At 32.3% G+C, this 20,157-nt stretch overlaps 1 protein-coding gene and 1 pseudogene across 1 annotated transcript; both read left to right on the forward strand.

Annotated features, from left to right (window-relative positions):
- The first annotated feature begins 265 nt into the window (after positions 1-265).
- On the forward strand, positions 266-8,070 carry LOC128162526 (uncharacterized). Its single transcript, XM_052825760.1, has 4 exons — positions 266-788; positions 2,229-2,365; positions 4,821-5,046; positions 7,270-8,070. The coding sequence occupies exons 1-4, from the start codon at positions 266-268 to the stop codon at positions 7,953-7,955; spliced, it is 1,572 nt and encodes a 523-aa protein (XP_052681720.1). The 3' UTR covers positions 7,956-8,070.
- A 6,167-nt stretch (positions 8,071-14,237) lies between these two features.
- Positions 14,238-20,157, forward strand: part of LOC128164158 (uncharacterized) — a 9,363-nt pseudogene continuing 3,443 nt past the window's right edge.

Here is a 20,157-nt window from a genome sequence, read left to right on the forward strand (position 1 = left end):
CCTCTAGAAAAAAATTAAAACTAGTTCGGTTTATTCATTTGACCTAGTAATTGTAAATCGCACCTCATGCTCGGTTGATATATTTTGTTTTCTTTGATCTCGATATATATTTACTATATATGAATTGAGCTGATTTACGACCGATCATTTGTTCAATTTTAATTGCAAAAATTTCTATTAATATTTTTAAACCTCACTAAATGTAAATATTATTTATGTAATATTACCTATGCACCTGAAGACATTAGTATTTTTTTTTTCCAGGATGAATCCCAAACTACTGATTATCTCACTTCTTGGCTTGGCCTGCACGATAAATGGCCAAGGTACAGATAGTACAAACCCCATTGCTAATGTACCAGCACCCTCAAAGCAACTTACTATATTTGATCTACCGTCGCCTCAAGAAATAGAAGCAGATCATGATCAGATTGCCGCTCTAAAAAGAGCATCTGTAAAGTCAACCCAAGATAAACAAGCTGCTATACAAAGTCAACTGGCGGAAGAATCGGCAAGAAACATGGAAATGGAAAAAGAGATGGCAAATCAAGCGATGAGAAGGAGAATAGAAAACAATGCAAGACTGGAGGCACAAATGCTAGATAATGAAATAGGTAACGAAGCCGATGCGAGGGCGGTATGGGAAAACTTTCCCCCGCCGCCAGAAGCTGGATCGACTAAGAAATTACCAACCGGATTGCCAAGGCCCACTGACATGGGTGCTTTCATCTCAAGATCTAGTGGAACTCAGGCGGATGGACAGATATCCGTGGGGAATCTACAGGCAAGTTTATGTTTTTATACCTCATTATGGGCTGCCAAAAGGCGGTCCGTTATTTGATTTACAATTGTAACTGCGTTTCTGCGGGATATATATATATATATATATATATATATATATATATATATATATATATATATATATATATATATATATATATATATATATATATATAATGTTTATTTTTAATGAATTTAAAGTAAATTTGCATATAGAAATATATTTTATTCCTTCAAAAAGAGTTTTTCGTTCTTTCGGGATCGGTATACGGGCATTACTAAAGACCTGAAACACTAAAGACATGAATGACATGAAATTGTATATAAATGATATATTTGATTTATGAATATCAATTATTTACGCAAAAATATGAAAGACCTGAAAACTTGAGCTTTCCTTATTTTTAAAAATACTTTTGAGAATCGCATGCAATTAATCAAGTATGATTATCTTTATAAACTGAAGTGTAGATAAGATTTATAATTCCATTTAGGAAAAATAATTTTCCAGCTTAATTTTTACCTTAAAATTGTGCAGTGTCTATCGGATGAGCATATGATCTTATATTACACGTACCTTTAAAATAATCAATTTCTATTTTATTATGAAATCATATAAACTAATGCATATAGTTTTAATTCAATAAATACACAATGCAACAAAAAATAGAAATGATTTGAAATACATAATCTCGAAGAGAATAATGATGAGTTGAACTTTGTATTAGAATACATACAAATCAATGTGTTCTCCATTACTTCAGACTATGGCAATGGTCATACAGTTACCGTTAGAAATGCCAACGAACTCGATTCTTAATAATATAAGTAAAATGTTCAACTTCAAAACTTGTTGCTGAAAATATACTAAATTCATCATAAAAATTAGTCAACCAACTCGTTATTTTCTTCTCTTTGGTGTGCTTTTATGTAAACAATCAATGATGATTCATACAATAATTATTTTGGCGGCCCATTTGACGCTTGCGTCAATATATGCTTTCTTGTTTCTAAAATAACATAAAATACCGTTTTCCGAAGTGACTGGTTTTTGTCATACATTATGTAAAATTATTTATAAATAGGCTATATTTTTTTCTGATTTGAAAAGTGTTAAATCTTCAATATCTCCTTAAATATCTGACACATTTTCTTCGTATTTTCTCTGACGTGAAATACAATTATAACAGATATGAATTACAGGAACCATCTTTCCAGATTTTAGCGGAGTTATGGTATAATTATCAATATTACTTCATTTTTCGTAGCGATTAGACGTCCGTTCCGTGTCAAAATGATTTCAAAAACTAAATAATTATGAGTTCTTATGCTTCTGAAACATAATCAGTGCAGCTTATTTATCTTCTAATGAAATCGTTCGCCATATCTAAAAAATGTGAAGTTCACCAAGTCCGTACATAATAATGATAATCATTCTATTCAGATAGTTTATGACGATGAATTGAGAACATTAATGAGAGACTACAATATCTCAGCAGAAGAAATCAAACAGATTCTTGAACGGTATGCACAGGGCGGAGCTGCAACAATAACTAAAGAAAGGACTGAAAATGGACTCCAGGAGGTATAATAATTTAAGTTGTATAGCTTCAAAAATGAATCCAATAGCCTTATACATGTTTATGACAAATTTAGCTGTATTAGATTTTGATTTATTATTATCAAAACCGCTTTGGTTGGATTTTTCCTATAGCGTCACGGTCATTTCTGTCAGCTACTTCATGCATAAATTATACACGTCACCGTTGTGAAAACTTTATGATTAGGCGGAGTTATCAGTACACGCTTATGCAATGCCAGAGCTGAAGGGTTTCTCAGAACAGTTCATTTTCCCCCAACATGCAATCATTATCGACTATTCCCTATGTTTAAGTTATGTGCAAAACTTTCTCCCCCCCTCTCTCTCTCTCTCTCTCTCTCTCTCTCTCTCTCTCTCTCTCTCTCTCTGTGTAAACGGGCGTTAAACCATAGCCTCAAGCTACGGTCCAGAGTACGGTGTTATAAAAAATATAATATTTAAAAGTTGCATGTGTTAAGCGTTCATTTCATGTAAATACCGTAAATGTATAATGCACTACCTACTGTATTACCTACTAACATGTCAGTCGAAGTGATAGATATGCATTCCTCGATTTCTACATCTTTCGATCGGCAATCGACAGTCAATAAAAGAATTGTATGATGTTGTGAAAGAACGAGACGGAAGTGGACCTAGAGTGCAAGGGGGTTTGTACATGTGCGTTTTCATTATGCAAGTGTCCGATTCGTTTCTCTTCTGTTGCCCTATCATCAGTGTAAATATGATTCGGTGTAAATATATATGCTAAAATATCCCAAAACAATTAACTGCTGATTTCTTTATTTAACCTGTCTCTGAACCACCGATCACCAGCTCCATACATATACACTGGTTTGTTTACATACATGAAAAATACAGCTCTTGATCCGCTTTCCGAGTACGGGTAGGAGAAAGTTTGGGGCAAGTATAATTATACAATTATTAACAGTAGTAAACTAAGTGAAGAATTATTTAAATGGATTATTTGCACAAAATGTGGTATGGTAAAATTAATGTATGATGTATATCTTTTCAAAAATAGCGTTATTTTTATGCGCGGTAAATTGCCGTAAAGTTTTTTTGTACATTTAAGTATTGTATGCACTGTATCTCTATGATTACTAAGCCAACATTTCTACATAGAGCTACAGCTATATATGTTATGCACCGTATACATGTATGTTTTATCACAAGTGTACACTTTCGTGTACCCATGTGAATTTATCATTCTCTGATATGTTGTTGTTCTGTCCGTGCATAATTTAGTCTGAGTTAACCAGCAACCAATCAGCGGTAAGCTGAATCCACCAATAAAAAAATTGTGGTTAAGGCGCGGGTATTGTTTATGTATGACGTAGTTGATAGAATTGAACGCGACGCGATCGGAAAAGTCCAACCAAATCGGTTTTAGTAAAATTCAAATGACTCAAGTTTCTAAGTATAATTCTTTCTGACATATTTTATTTCTTAATTAAGATTTGCAATATACATTGACTATTCAAAGTAGTCATATTGCCAATTTTTTTTAATAAGAGACAACATTTGTCAAAAAAGGACAGCATAAAATAAGCATCTATTGAATCAACTCATAGATAATTATCTAACCATTTAGCGTTATTTTATACCAATCACATATAAGCAGCAGGACGCTACGAGAAATAAATTGTTCAGAATTTTCGTAATCTGTTTTTGTACTTCTCTGAATATTGGTTAAAGATATTTCTTAGAATATTTTCTTTTACATTATGTTTTATGTTAATTAAAACATAAAAATGGACAGATGGAATGCATTTCTTAGAATAGAAATCAAAAACTTGACATTCTTACAGTATGCAAACTTCTGTAGAAGACACTGTGATATGTTTTTCTTGCAGGATAATTCCTTTTTTAAATTTACACTTAAGGGTTAATTAACCATTGAGCCCCCCCCCCCCCCCCCTGTTTTTGGGAGCGATAAAACATTAAAGAGAAACAAAGGAAATTAATAGTGAAAAAAAGTTTTGGTTTTACTTTTACTAAACCCTCATTCCCGCACTCCCATGGATTAGGATTTCATGATTTGCAAACCTTTGTCCTTTTTGTGATTTTTTGGGGGTTTTTTGTGGGGGGGGGGGGGGGTTGCAAGATTTTCATTTTCGATGAGTCTGAACCCCAACACTCCCCTTCTTTCAAAAACGAAGCTACGTCTCTGTTTCGAATGAGTAAGACATAACAAGATTTAAATTTGAGTAGCATCGGTATATGTTTTATAGTCAGCATTTCTTTATATTCTGAAATGCATAATGCTAGAAAAATGGCTTTGAATGAAATATGTTAACAAAGATCAGCTATAGTTTGTATAAACAAGTTATCCTGAATAAGATTTATATGAAACTTTTGAAGCGAGACAGATACAATGTGATGACAAACCATGTTTGACATACCGATGGTATTATGTAACTAGATTTTATTATTCATTTAGATTGCTATGTTAGACCTCGAAAGCTTTATATCCCAAAGAACAGGTGCTTCAATAACCTCTGTATCGCCAAAATCTGACCGTCTTCCGGGTGGAGTGAGTCAAGTTGATTTCACATCTCCACCTGTGGATGCGATTCAGGACTTTCTATCAGCAGAAAAATATCTACAGGAACAGATCAAAGAACTAGACGCGCAATTCGATGCCCTAAACACAGCCTACCAACAGGGTAATGAGAGAGAGAGAGAGAGAGAGAGAGAGAGAGAGAGAGAGAGAGAGAGACAGAGAGAGAGACAGAGACAGAGAGACAGACAGACAGACAGACAGAACAATCGGTTTTTTAAATAGTATTTCTTTAAAATTGCTAATTCAAATATATTATTTCGAACAATAATGCATTACATGTTCTCTATAAGATAAATTAAAGCGTCGGTTATGGTAATCTACTCTGCTAATGATTCATATCTATCAACAACTGTATAATTAATACAAATATTATTTTATATAAATACCACCAGATCAATTTGCAATTTGGATCTGAAAATCAGTATGATAATTTACTTAAAATGAAAAAAAAAGGTTTTAAAAGAATAGACAAAAAGTATGCCGGTTCCACACACAGATCTATTTTAATTGTGTTTCATATAGTTTGCTCAGTTTCTAAAAAAACTTGCCCAGTAAAGTGTAGTCTCTACATAAGCTGTTCATTTTTTCCCTGTTAGCTTTTTAGCTCACCTGAGCAGAAAGCTCAAGTGAGCTATTCTGATCACATTTTGTCCGTCGTCCGTCTGTCCGTCCGTCATTCCGTCTGTCCGTCTGTAAACTTTTTACATTTTGAACTTCTTCTCTAAAACAGCTTATCCAATTTCAACCAAATTTGGCACAAAGCATCCTTATAGGAGGGCAAATATAAATTGCAGAAATAAAAGTCCGATCTGTATTCAAAGCTGAGAAAACCTTGAAACTATAGAAAAAGGGGGGTGCATTTTTAAAAATCTTCTTCTCAAGAACTACCGAGTCCAATTCAACGTAGTTTAGCATAAATTATCCTTATGGGAAGGAAAATATAAATTGCAAAAATTAAGTGCTAATTCTGTTTTTATTTGAGTGTTAAGCTTCGAATTATAAGCAAAATACAGAGATTTGCTCACAATTCTATGTTTGTACACAAATCTTAAAAACTAAAGATTAAAAAAGTAAAAAATTGGTCAATATTTATTAAGAAAATTTTCAAAGTCTGTTCTTCCAAAAACCAACTTTAACAACTTATTGTATTGTAAACTTGACCTTTTTTCGTCATTATTACTCCTACTGTACATGTGATCCTTGACTGTGTTTGTGTTCATTGTTATAAACTGATTTTGAACCTCAAATACCAGTGAAATGGTCTTGAGTGAATAAAAGAATTGAAAATCTTGGGCCATTCTTTTTTTCCATTTTAAATGCTGAATAGGAAATACCAAGTTAAAAATCTTAAGCTGAATGTAATAAACTCATGTGAACAAAATATGACTCAAACCTAAGCGAACTGTGAGCTCTGTATCTTGCTTATAATTCTACGATTGACGCTGAAATTTCGGTTGAACATTAGAAATTCTATATGAATTAGAGTATGTTAAATACTTGTACAAACAAAATAAAAGAATGATATTCTGTATATACCTACTCTCTGGGGTCCCCTCTTTATACAATAAATAATGTGAAATCTACATCAATTTTGATAGTTTTTCAGACACGAGTAAATAAAAACGACATCTTTAAAACAGTTTTCATAGTTCTGACACATTTCTGTTCCAGGAATAAAGTAATTATCGCTATTCCTAAGAAAATATCACAGCGGAAAATTATCCTGGTTTGTACGCAAAGTAAATAACAGTCATTTAATTATAATGGAGAAGACAAATAAAATTTGAATGTTTTTAATTTGAGGAATTGAGCACATTGAGGTACAATTTTCTTCTTCACATTTAAACTTGTAGGATTTTTAAAATAAAAAACAATAACTATTATATATATATATATATATATTTTAAAATACAATAACTAGTAAGTAGTTGATGAAAAAAATGTACCTATATGCTCTCATATATTTTGATCGCTTTACAAAGTGGGGGGGGGGGGGCAGAACGAAAATATAGGGAATTGGAAGTTTACAACTTAACAGTGTACCGCTACCAAATGTTTAGTTTTATATCTTGCGTAGGATTTTCTTATTCTGGTAAAAAAAATAGTATTTCATGAAGGTTCAATGTCAAAGATTACGTGTATGCAAAAATTAGTGTAAAATTCGAATTCCTTACAATATTTATTTTTTGTTATTCTACCGAGGGACCATATGGCACAATATCTTTTGAACGCCCATTGTTGCTCAGGTGAGCGATGTGGCCCCATGGGCCTCTTGTTGTTCCATTTTTTAGTCTTTGATTTTAATAAATGTTCTTGAATGTTTAAGGCACTTTAACCAGACTAACCAGAAATGAAAACGCAATTATAAACAGGGAGAGGAGGAGAAGATTCATAACTGACTTGCGAGCCATACAGATGGAAATAAAAAGTAGGCCAGGCGGTGAAAAAATGGAACCAGAAATCCCTCTGAAAAACAGAGTAGACGATGGAGAATTCTTTAGAAATGATCCACCAGAGCCAACGGCATTTAAAAACATACCTCCAGAAGTTACAAGAAGAGGTGGAAGGATTCAAAGTCCTACCCTTCGTGAGTTAGAGTTACAAATTCAAACATTAGAGGAGAGGCTTCAAAGAAAGGCACAAGAACGAGGACTTGGTCGTTCTGGTCTTGGATTTAATCCAGGCAGGATTGGTAATCTAAACGGACCGCTACCTCCTCGTGGGCAATCTCCTCCGCCTACTGGTAGACCACGTCGCTTCATGACTCCAGAGCAGCGTGCAGCACTAAGACGAGAGCTTCTAAACATTCGTCGACGGGAGCAGTTAATTTTTCAGCGACTCAGTCAGCTTAGGAATAGAAATTCCCGGCTGATGTTACCAAATGTAAGAGACCCCTTTAGACAACAACTAAGGCAGCGCGTAAGTTTCTCTAATGGAAACCGACCCCAATTAACAAGAACCTTGAGCGGGAGTGTAACTGGACAAGGTGTGCTAAGAAGACGCACAATATAAAAAGCTTTTTTTAACATCCGGGATAAAGAAAATCAAACTACTGCAAAACGTTTTATCAAATCCTTTTTATGCTCTGTATGTGTATTATATGCGCCATCTATAGAAGCAAATAAAGCTGGACAAACAATTAGATCGTTATTACTTTTATTTTAATTGAAGATAAAGTTAATTAAATTTGATTAAAGTTCATACATACTTTTTTATATTCTATGGGTGATGCCATTAAGTACGTTTGATGACGCCAAAAAACTGTAATTATTACATCACACACACACACACACACACATTAGTTAATTTGCTAAAGTTGTCAATTCGGGAATAATTTTAACAAAAAATGAGTTCTTACAAAAATTAACGAAGAATTATCGTGGAACGTATTTGGAGTAAATTATCTTGGGTAATAATAAAAAGAATATTGCGATAAATAACCTTGTAAAATTATGAAAAAAAAATACATTACAAAATTTATGATGTTTAAATGATATGAAAAGGCAACTCTCAGCGATCGATTAATTAAAACTCCTCTGATCGATATGGCGTCACAATAAGCAATACGATGTCATATTTTACTCAGAAACATGTCAGTAATTATAAAAACTACAAATGTCACTAGAAACTTTTCTAACTAAATATATCTTCGGTTTCTCTGTATTACAAATGTATGTATAATTATCATTGATGACGTCACAAGCATGTTTATTAGAAAAATTATTGTCGGGAGACAAATCATCGGAATGCAGCGTTAACAATGCCGAAATAAGACTTAAGTACAGAAACCCAAGATTTAGATGTGTGTCAGTTAGGATATAATCAGGATAATATAGGCATGGATATGTTGTTTAATCAGCGAGTTTTATAAGGTAAGCAGATATACATGTATATGAATTGACCAGCCTTTCCTCTGTCAGTGTGTACAAAAAAAGGCAAAAGTGTAACACAACCCCGGATATTATGAAAGATGACTTTGGTAAATATTAAAGGTTATAAGGTAAGCAGATAGACATTTGTATGACCTGACAGGCCTTTTCTCTGTCAGTTACATGTAGTACAAAACAGGCAAAAGTGTAACACTACCCTGAATATCATGAAAGATAAATTTGGCAAATATCAAAGGCATTGGACCTACAATGCTTGAAAAGTGCTGCTAGAATCAAGTGTACTGTTGTTGTAAATGAAAAAAAACGTAATATTTTTAATGAAACTGAAGAAGTTGCAGGGGGTCCCGATCAAAAATTACAACATTTATTCTATGCAATTAACAATAGGATTCTAGCAGTAATACTAAAAAAGATGAACTAATTGTCGAATGAATTGTTGTATCAAACATACAAATAAACTTTAGGATAGTGTTACACCTTTTGATTATTTGTTAAGGTAAAAAAGTGATCTTTTTTAACTGTCACGTGATACCATGGCACGACAGCTTCAAAGATCGAGTCTATTCCGATGTAGAAAAAAATATCTCAGTGGACACATTTACTTGTGTATTAATATTCAGCACTGTTTTCATAAAAATAATCATTTTTTAAACTGATCATAATTTTAACGGTCATTAAACTTGGAGTTGCTTAACATACCCGCAAAATGCTACAAATAGTTGAGTGTTATGAACGACTTCAAGGGACTAAGACCCGATTTGAGCTCAACATTCTCAGATTTTTTTTTCCATGATAGATAGATAGATAGATAGATAGATAGATAGATAGATAGATAGATAGATAGATAGATAGATAGATAGATAGATAGATAGATAGATAGATAGATAGGAATAAGTAGAGGTACTTTTTTAATTGTCAAAATTTGAAAGTCAAAATAAAATTGTAAAAGATAGTGTGTTTGATATACTTTGGTATGTTAACAAAGCTTGGAGTCTTGCTATAGTTTATGTACATTTGTATTCTATTAAAATAATTAGTTTTGATGAAACTTTAATATTTTTGGTATGAAAATATTCATGATCACATTGAATCGTTTTATCGTATTTGTCGAGGGTCATTTTGTCAAACAATGGCGATTTATTTACATTATTTTTCAAATAAATATAAAACTTTAGATTTCTGTATATTAAAAGAATTAACACCTCTGTATCTCGCTTGTAACAATCTCTTACATTTAAATTTTGGTCAATCATTCAAAATGTGCAAGTATATCATTTAAATCAGGAAAAATATAGTTTTGATCTCAAATTATCTCCAAATCCCCTTATCAATTAGGAATACATGTTCATATTTATAATGTATAAAAATACATGATATTTACCTTATAGAATCTGCTGTAAAATATGAATAATTAAAAGAATCCTTATATCCTTCATAAAAAACGACACACCATTTAAAACACGTCGTAATCTTTTTAAGCGAATTTATTGCGAGAAAACTTTTGATAGTTATATATATTTTAAAAAGGTAAAAAACTTATTCATTTATTAATAGTGCTACTAAATGTTTACTGAAAGGTCTGAAAAAGAATGAACGGCCAAGCAATGCTTTACCTTTCATTCATTTTTCAGTTACCTTTCAGTCACCTTTTAGTTACCTTTATGTCACATTTTAGTTAAATTTCAGTCACCATATTCAGTCACATTTAAGTTACATTTCAGGTTTTTTTCAGTTACCTTTTAGTCACATTTAAAATTACCTTTCAGTCTATTTTCTGTCACCTTTCAGTTACTTTTCAGTCACCTTTTATTCACCTTTTCAGTCATATTTAATTTACCTTTCAGTCTCTTTTCATTCACTCTTAAGCTACCTCACAGCCACTTTTTAGTCACTTTTTAGTTAACTGAACAATAGGGTTTCTTCCTTTGATTTCGCTTCATATTTTTTTGGATATTTATGTTTATTATAGAATTGGCCACACCTAAACTGAATTTTAATGTATCGTTAGTTGCCGATTAATTATCCGTTTAATTTATCATGCATCTTTAGGTTAAACGGAGATACAGACACAATATTTTAACGTTTAATGTGGATAGAAAGCTACAGAAACAAATGTATCTGAGTGATAAAATTAATCGCATATTAATCGCATATACATTAAATGTATCTGAGTAAGATTCAAACGAGACTGACACAATAAAATTCAAAACAGTTACTGTATCCCTTCTAATACTTTAAAATTTGAAACACGGTCAAAACTGTCAAAACAGTAAATTTGAAAAAATAAAATGAGAGGAGAAGAACAATTCATAACTGTTCACTTTAAAATGCTATCTATCTCAATGTAAAACCATAAAATTCAACACATTCAGAACGGTTTGGATTTTAGTAGAGTCTTAGTTTATCTTCATAGTTTGTTTGGTTTTTTCAGAGACATAGGAAATAAGGCTCAAATGATTACTTAATTGATTTTGTCTAATGAACTCGCGTTTAATGGAACAAATCGAACTAGTGAAGTACACGGAAGGAGGAAAGGTGATTAAAAGTGATTGAGAATGGTAATACAGTCCAATAAATAGTTATCGAACTGTCCAAATCTATCAATTGGCCAGCACAATTCCTTTTGGGGAGTCGATCAAAAAAGCAGGTTTGAATTTATTTCCCTTGAAAGAAAAATTTTATTGATTTTTTACTGCTATTAATTATAGTTCAAATATCTTAAAAATCCAGGATTTTTTCATTGATATGATTTATCCGACATTTTGTAAGTTGTAATCTTTAAAGTAAATCATAGATAAATAGAGAGAGAGAGAGAGAGAGAGAGAGAGAGAGAGAGAGAGAGAGAGAGGGAGAGAGAGAGAGAGATTTCTGGGAATTTTTGATAAATTGTTGATTATTAAATAGCGAAGCTTAACTGAAAAAAAAATAGAAACAGACTGGTAAAACTCAAGTTCCAATGATGTTTAAAAACTATAAAACAAACGTCAGTACTCTTCCAATTTGTCGCTATTTAAGGCAAAAAATACGGATCTATTATTTTAGTTTAGATATTACGAGAAATGTGCATGCACTGAAATTATAATTTGAATTAATTGTATTAAAGAAAAGAATTCAAATTAATGATTGGCCAAATATTTTTAAAGTGATTATGACTATTTGCAGTATCCTTCAACACTCTAGGTGAGGGTATTTCATGCCACGAAAATAGATTTCCCAATTCTAATTTTTAGCACTTTTTAGGTTTTTAGAATATATCACGAATGTCTCGATATTAAACTGCCTTCTATTGAATTTTTAATTTTTTTTTTGCCCATATAACATAATCAGTTATGATTTGTATGGAAACAGGCATAATTATCTATTACAGTGTACATAGATTTTTAACATTACGTATGTCAAACCACTATATCAATAAAAAACGTTAACTGATTCATTTGATCTTGAAGAAAGTATTTTTTTAATCACCCTCCGTTCTGTGTCGATATTTTTGTTTTCTATGATCTCGGTATATATTTACCTCATATGAACTGGACTTAATTACGAACGGGTAATGTAAAAAAAAAAATAATCAATTATTTTTTTTTAATCTTGTTGAATGTAACTATTTATTTACATATAAACCAGACAAAAATTATTTTATTTTTGAAAGGATGACTCTACTAATTATATCACTTCTCCTGTTGGTCTGCACAATAAATGGCCAAGGTACAGATAGCTTAAATCCCATTGCTATTGTACCCTTAAATCAAACCCCTACTATTGATCTACCGTCGCCTCAAGAATTAGACGCTGGGATGGCGGCTCTAAACAGAAGCCAAACCCCAAGGTCTAGTGGAACTCAGGCAGATGAACAGAAATTCATGGGAAATAAACAGGCAAGCGTGTTTTCATACTTTTTTCTAAAAAGAAGCATAAAATACCAGTTTTAAGGGGTAGGGGTTGAGTCATGCATAATGTAAAAATTGCAAAAATATGCTCATCATTAACTTAATTTTTAGTTTTCGGTGATTTAAAAAGTGTTTAAAAGCATATGATCTCTAGCATATTTTCTTTGTTTTTTGTCCCAGGTGAAATAAAAATAAAAAATGATATAAGATGCAGAAATGGATTCTACAAATTATACTTTAATTTTTTGAAGGGATAAGACTTTTTTCGTGTTACAGTAATTTTGTCGTTGAAAGTATCGACACTGAGCTTAAATATCATGCATGCATCTTGTTATTAGCATAGTTGAGAAAATTGATCAGCAAACTTTAAACAATCAAGACAATCAATATAATACTAAAGAATACCACAGTTTGTTTACAAGTTAGATTATATTGGCTGCCATAATTCATAAAAAATATGCATTTGGTTCTTCAAACAGAGATTGCTGTTCTTTGCAATGAACTCAATTTGTTTGCCAGGTGATTTTGAATGAATTAGATAAATAAAGCATTTTCCAAGTAAAATACAAAAATTCAGTGGAACAATTAATTCTATGTAGATACCAAGTATGACATCTTGCATGGTTAAGTGATTGAAATTTCCTATATGTTGTTGCCATCAATATTGGTTCTTTCCGGAAAATGTGTTTGTTTCTACACTATAATGTATAGTGTCAATTTCATTACAGCTCGCTGTGTTACAATTTACTTGTAATCAATTTCATATTAAAAATATTTATAATCAGAGACTGGAATTTCTACTTCAATCATTTCTGACAGTTTTTGGATACAGAGAATAATTTCCTTGCAACTTTTAATTAAAATCCAATATGCATCTCAGATTTTTATTCACATAATGGTAGAAGTTCTCCTTGAACAGATAAGGAGTGTGTTATATTTGCTTCGCTATGGGGAGGGTGTGTTTTGTCTTTTACATATGTTTCCAGTTATTTTGGATAGAGGAAAGGAGACAGTTGTATTGAAGAAAAGGAGGTTTAGATTTGAATTTTTCATAAAACTTATCTAAAGCTAGGAAAGAGCCATCATTGTTAATAATATCTGCTGAATACATTATTCCATTTTTATACCATTCAAAGAAAAAGATTGTTTATTGCCAATGCATAGAAATTGAATTCTTCAACCACAAGCATTATTTAGAAATGGGTGGGTTTATGTTGATTTCATTCATACAGGTTCGAAATATTTTCCATGAAGTGATTATATTATAATAAAAGATAGATAACTTTACTGGGAAAATTGTCAGACTACGTTTGTTTCGTAATTCTTTTGTTAATTTTGTCGTTGAAATTATTTCAAAGACCTCATCACTCTCTTTATTGTTCTGAGTCATATTAAATGCAGCTTGGTTATATTTTAATAAAATCGTCCGATAAAGTGATCAACAACTTGTAGTTTACCAAGTACACTCATTTTATTCTTCACAGGTAGATTATAGCAATGATGATCTGAGAGCAATAATGAGAGAATACAATATCACATTAGAAGAAATCCAATAAATGTTGGATCAGTTTATAGAGGGCGGAGAAGAAGCAATGACTATACGAAGAACTAATCCTGACACCGGATTACAGGAGGTATATTAATTTGAGTTTTATTACTCACAAAATGAATCCAATATCTACCGAATTTATAAAGGTGCAATTTAAGCTTTGCCATTTTACAGTTTATTGAAAAGTTTAAACTATTACAAATAAATTTGGCATCTGTTGAACTACATGTACCTCATAAATGATAATTGGATTTTTTACTATTTATCGTAGTGTTGTACCCAATAACATAGCAGGATTTCACAGAACTAAGAATGTTAACATAGCAGGATGTCACAGAACTCAGAATGTTATACTGCATATCTGAGTTTAAACTATTTGCGAAGAATATATTAATATTACTATATTACATGTATTGGTCTAAGATGTTGCTTGGAACAACTTTAAAACATTCGTATAATTTGCATTTATTTCTGTAGGAAACTATACGACATGTTTGGTCTTTCAAATTAAAAAAAAAACATATTCTGGTTGGCATTTATTTATATTCTGAAATCAATAATGCTAGATACATGATTTTGAATAAAATATATGAACAAAGACCACCTTTTATTTTTCAAAACCAGTTATCTGGTTATCAGTTATCATAAGATTTTTATGAAATTTTCGAAGCGAGACGGATACAATTTGATGACATATCAAATCAAAGTTTTACATATCGATGATATTATGTAACTAGTTTTTATTATTCATTTAGATTGTTCCTTTCAAAGAGTTGCAATCACAAAGAGCAGCTGCTTCAATACCTTCCGTATCGCCAAAATCTAATCATCTTCCGGGTGAAGTGATTCATATTGGGTCAGACATGGGCGCTTCCACCTCAAGGTCTGGTGGAGCTCAGGCGGATGAACAGATAACAGTAGGAAATATACATGTATTACAGGCATTTTTCATGCCTTTTTTCCTAAAAATAACATCAAATGACGGTTTTAGGGTACTGGAGTACTTGTCACACATTATGTAAAATTTCCATAAGTAAGCTTAATTTATATTTTGATTTGTAAAGGTTTTGATAGTACATACTCTGAAACGTGCTACTACACCTCCAAAACAAATTGTACCGTTCCGTGTAATAAATGGCCAAAAAAGCGTTACGATACCTTACCGTGCTATAAGCGAGCAGATAAGTTCAATATTATGCTAGATTTTTTTATACGGGATTAGATAAGAGAGAGAGAGAGAGAGAGAGAGAGAGAGAGAGAGAGAGAGAGAACTTGTGTCTGTGTCTGAATTATAATACTTAAATTAAAATTCTATCATTGAACTTTATTTTTTTCGCGTTAGCTTTCTTTGATCGGTCATTTTAGCGGTATTTTATTTCGGGACCTCACGTGCTTAGTCTGTCAATCAGTTTAAGTATCATAATACCAGTACAGATCATGCTATGCCCCGTGCTACTTGGCTCCTCCTACATAGCTAGAAGAACATTAGCGGATGAAAAAGTTTTAATTTTATGTTTTCTTAAGTCCTTATTTAAAAAAGTTTCCTTATTTGTTCCTATTCAACAATTATTTCCTTCCAACTTTATGATTATAACCCATGTACTGGCGATCAGAGTCTCTTTTCCTCGCTGTCGTATTATTTTTTTTATTTTTATTTTTTTTGCACTAGATTAATTTTTAATATATTTATCACTTTTAACATTTATTTGTTGATTACTGGATATTTTTCCGTGTCCTGTATACAACAAGTATGTGAGTAAAAAGGTAAATAAAATATAAACAGGTTAGACAGCATTTGTAAAACGTCAGCTAAATCGCATGTATACAGTAAAGAGCGATCACTTGTCCAACAAAATGATAAATATTGCCATTAAAAGCTATTGCTTTATTGTGTGTATCAATGCGTGTACATATCGTAAGAAATATGTTACATGTACCTGTATATTTTGACGGAATAACAAAACTAATTGTCATTTGTTTGACCATACACCCGATGTTATTTCAGATTAGAGAAGCGATGACGGTTTACATGCAGGTTTGATCTGTGTATACGAACAAGTGCATACAAATCTGTGTCTGAAAACTTTATAACAGTTGATTTCAAGAGTTCTAAAATTATCTTATCATCAACTGTGTGTATTTTTACATCGTCTATTCAACAGGGTAATTTGATCGGCAATAGTACTAGTACGCAATTAAAGGTGATTATTAGAATAATGAATGAAGAAATACAAAGGTGCATGTAACAGTAACAACGATAAAAGAAACTAGAGCAAAGCTCGTTGCAAAGCAACGAGTGGGTCTTCCGTTAATGTCGGAAGTAAAGCTGGAAGTTCCTGTAAGAAGCAGAGCTCTTAAACCAATAACAAGAGAACTTAAATAAAAAGATGAAAACAATCGAATTATTCCTGGTACGACTTAACAAAACCCGAATGATTTAAAGTACGAATAAACAAAAACCTTTTTTATTCCAAGAACGACTTAACTTAAAGAATCCGAATGTGTTTAAGCACGACTTAACAATTATTTTTGGTACGAGTTAATTTTACTATAAACATTACGCTATTTTTTAAACCAAGGACGCGGAAACAAAATTTCTGGAAAAATCAATTTTTAGACCCCGATATATCTGTAATGCATCGTCTGATTTTTAACGGATTTCAGTTTTTAATTAAGCTTAATAAAAGCTGCTTTGTTGCTTTATAATAAATATCAAATTATTGGTCAGAAAAGAGTTATCATAGAAAGACTTAGTAGCCCTTGTACCCCCTAATTCGTGGGGCCAGCCCCTTTTTTTTATATCAAATAAAAGGTCTCGCTAATATAAACATATTTCATACAAGTGTTCATGAATTGTAAACCGTTCTCGAGATATCTGTACAAATGTGTTTTAGGGGCCGACCCTTTAATCCCTTACCGGGGCTACTAACAACAACATTTTTGGTTTAATATTGTTCAGAAAATTATTTTGAACAACTTTTGTTCTACGTTGCTTATTAAAATATTTCTCCTTTTTCAGATATTAATGATCATAGTTTAGAGTTCTGGCCCCTTGAAACCCCTAATTACGTAATATATGACTTTAGTATGGTACTGTATAGATGAACACCTGTACACTGAAAATTTTTGCTTCTATAATTAATAACAAAATATTGTTCAGTAAAGAGTTATTGTAAAAAGACATTAGAGCCCTTTTGGCCCCTAATTTGTGGGGCCAGTCCCTTTTTCTTGATATCAAATAAAAGGTCTCGCTAATTTAAACATATTTTGTTCAACAAGTGTGAAATGTCAACCGTTCTTGAGATATCTGTACGAATGTGTTTTAGGGGCCGACCCTTTAACTCCTAAATGGGGTCATAAACAAAAACATTTAAGGTAGCATATTGACAAGAACACCATTTTAAGCAACTTTTGTTCTACATTGCTTTTTAAAATATTTCTCCTTTTTCAGATATTAATGATCAAAGTTTTGAACTTCTGGCCCCTTTAAACCCTTTATTAGGTAAAATATGACTTAAGTATGATACTGTATAGATAAACAGCTGTACAATGAACATTTTTGCTTATATAATTATTAACAAATTATGGTTCAGTAAAGAGTTATTGTAAGAAGACTTTAGAGCCCTCTTGGCCCCTAATTTGAGGGGTCAGCCCCTTTTTCTTGATATCAAAGGAAAGCTCGTGAAAATTGAAACAACTTTTGCATTACATGTTTTAACAAATTATGTGCACATCGAAAGGTATTACAGAAAATGTGCAAAAATTTCGTGGAAAAATTTGGTGCTAATTTTCAGGTTCAGGCGAGCTTCGAGGCCTTGAGCAATTTTCATAATTGGAAGCATGGGGGTACATCTACAGACATTCATCTACAACCCCTGAAAATTTCAAGCTTCTATCTTGATTAGTTTCGGAGGAGATGCGTGGACAAAATGACCCTTAAAAATTTTCAAAATCGTCTATATCTGAAACCGGAAGTGACGTCATCATGCGAAAATTTAATAATATGTAGCGACGATGATGTTCTATCACTACTCAAAATTTCGTGCAAATCGGTTGGGTAGTTTTTGAGAAATAACGCTCCAAAAAAGTCAGAAAAAGAAAAAAAAGAATAACTAGAGCAAAGCTCGTTGCAAAGCAACGAGTGGGTCTTCCGTTAATGGCGGAAGTAAAGCTGGAAGTTCCTGTAAGAAGCAGAGCTCTTGAACCAATAACAAGAGTAACTCAAATAAAAAGATGAAAAAATCGAATTATTCCTGGTACGACTTAACAAACTCCGAATGATTTTAAGTACGACTTAACAAAACCCTTCTTGATTTCAAGAGCGACTTAACAAAAAAAATCCGAATGTGTTCAAGTACGACTTAACAATTATTTTTGGTACGAGTTAACTTTACTTTGAACATTACACTATTTTTTAAACCAAGGACGCGGAAACAAAATTTCCGGAAAAATCAATTTTTAAACCCCGATATCTCTTTAATGCATTGTCCGATTTTAAAATGGATTTCAGTGTTAGATTCAGCTTGATAAGCTCTATGAAACGCATATTCATTTTTGATTTGATCAGAAAATTCATTTTTTCGAAAAATTTGTTTCACTTCCGGTTTCGACCGGAAGTGACGGATTTTTATTTCCAGCCTTATTGCACATGTAAATTGCCAAATTCATAACCACAGAAAATTTCAAGACTTTATCTTAAAGCGTTTTTGAGAAATGTCGCGGACAAAATTACTTTTTTTAAAGTTTAAAAATGACGTAACGTCAAAACGGAAGTGATGTTGTTATGGAAACTTTAAACATCTTTGAGGCATTATAATTGCACATAATCCCTGAAAGTTTCCTTTAAATAAGTTGAAAACTTTTTGAGTTATGAAGCCGAAAAGGAGTCAGAAAAAAAAGAAAAAGAAAAAAAATAATAATAAAAAGAAACCGAAGAATAACAAGAGGGTCTTCCGTTGGAAACGGAAGACCCTAATAAGAATAAAGAAAAAGAAACCGTAGAATAACAAGAGGGTCTTCCGTTGGAAACGGAAGACCCTAACTAAAGAAATATAGGAATTAAGTCGGGGCAATTTCTAATGACTTCGTTACGAATACATGTATAGAAATAGAAACTAAAGATGCATGTTAAAATTATCGACAGATCGCTGAATTTACAAAAATATATCGGATTAAATTCGTGCTGTTCTTTTAATTATCGTAATTATTACATATATTCAAAATTGAATACGAATACGGAAAAAACTAAACAAAATTATATCGAGAAAAATCAAAGATTTAAGGCCACGCCTACCTCATTTATGAAGCGCGCAAACCGTTCACAAAGCGTGCAGCTATTTTTAGCAAAGCGTACCGTGCAAAAAGCGTACCATTAACAAAACGAACCGTACCGTTAACAAAGAGAACCGTACTGTTCAATAAACGTACCGAACCGTACCACTGGTGTAGTAGCACGTTTCAGGGTCTGTATATATCTTATATCTTTTTTTGTATTTTCTTCTATGTGAAATACAAATATAATAGCGAGCGCAGCGAGGCGGCGCGAAGCGCCGCTCGCGTAGCGAGCTCCATAGACAACGTGTACGAACGGAGGAAATTCGAGTTGAAATCTGCACATTGTTCAAAGAAAATGTTGTGGACCCGCGTGAAAACGTTCTACTATCCCAGTGATCCTTTGCGGTGCATAGCAACTTGGCGGAACAGGAAGCGTTTCTAAGGAAAATTCTTACCTGTAAATCGCATACATCATTTTCATTTAACCATAAAAAATCCTTTTAAACACATTAAAGTAAACAACACATATGCTTATGTAAAAAACTGTACCTATGACGTCATTTCCTTCCCCGAATTTGTCCGACAATTTACGAAAACTCTCGAGCGCAAAAAGT

This window comes from Crassostrea angulata, chromosome 9, assembly GCF_025612915.1.
Source record: "Crassostrea angulata isolate pt1a10 chromosome 9, ASM2561291v2, whole genome shotgun sequence".
NCBI lineage: Eukaryota > Metazoa > Mollusca > Bivalvia > Ostreida > Ostreidae > Magallana > Magallana angulata.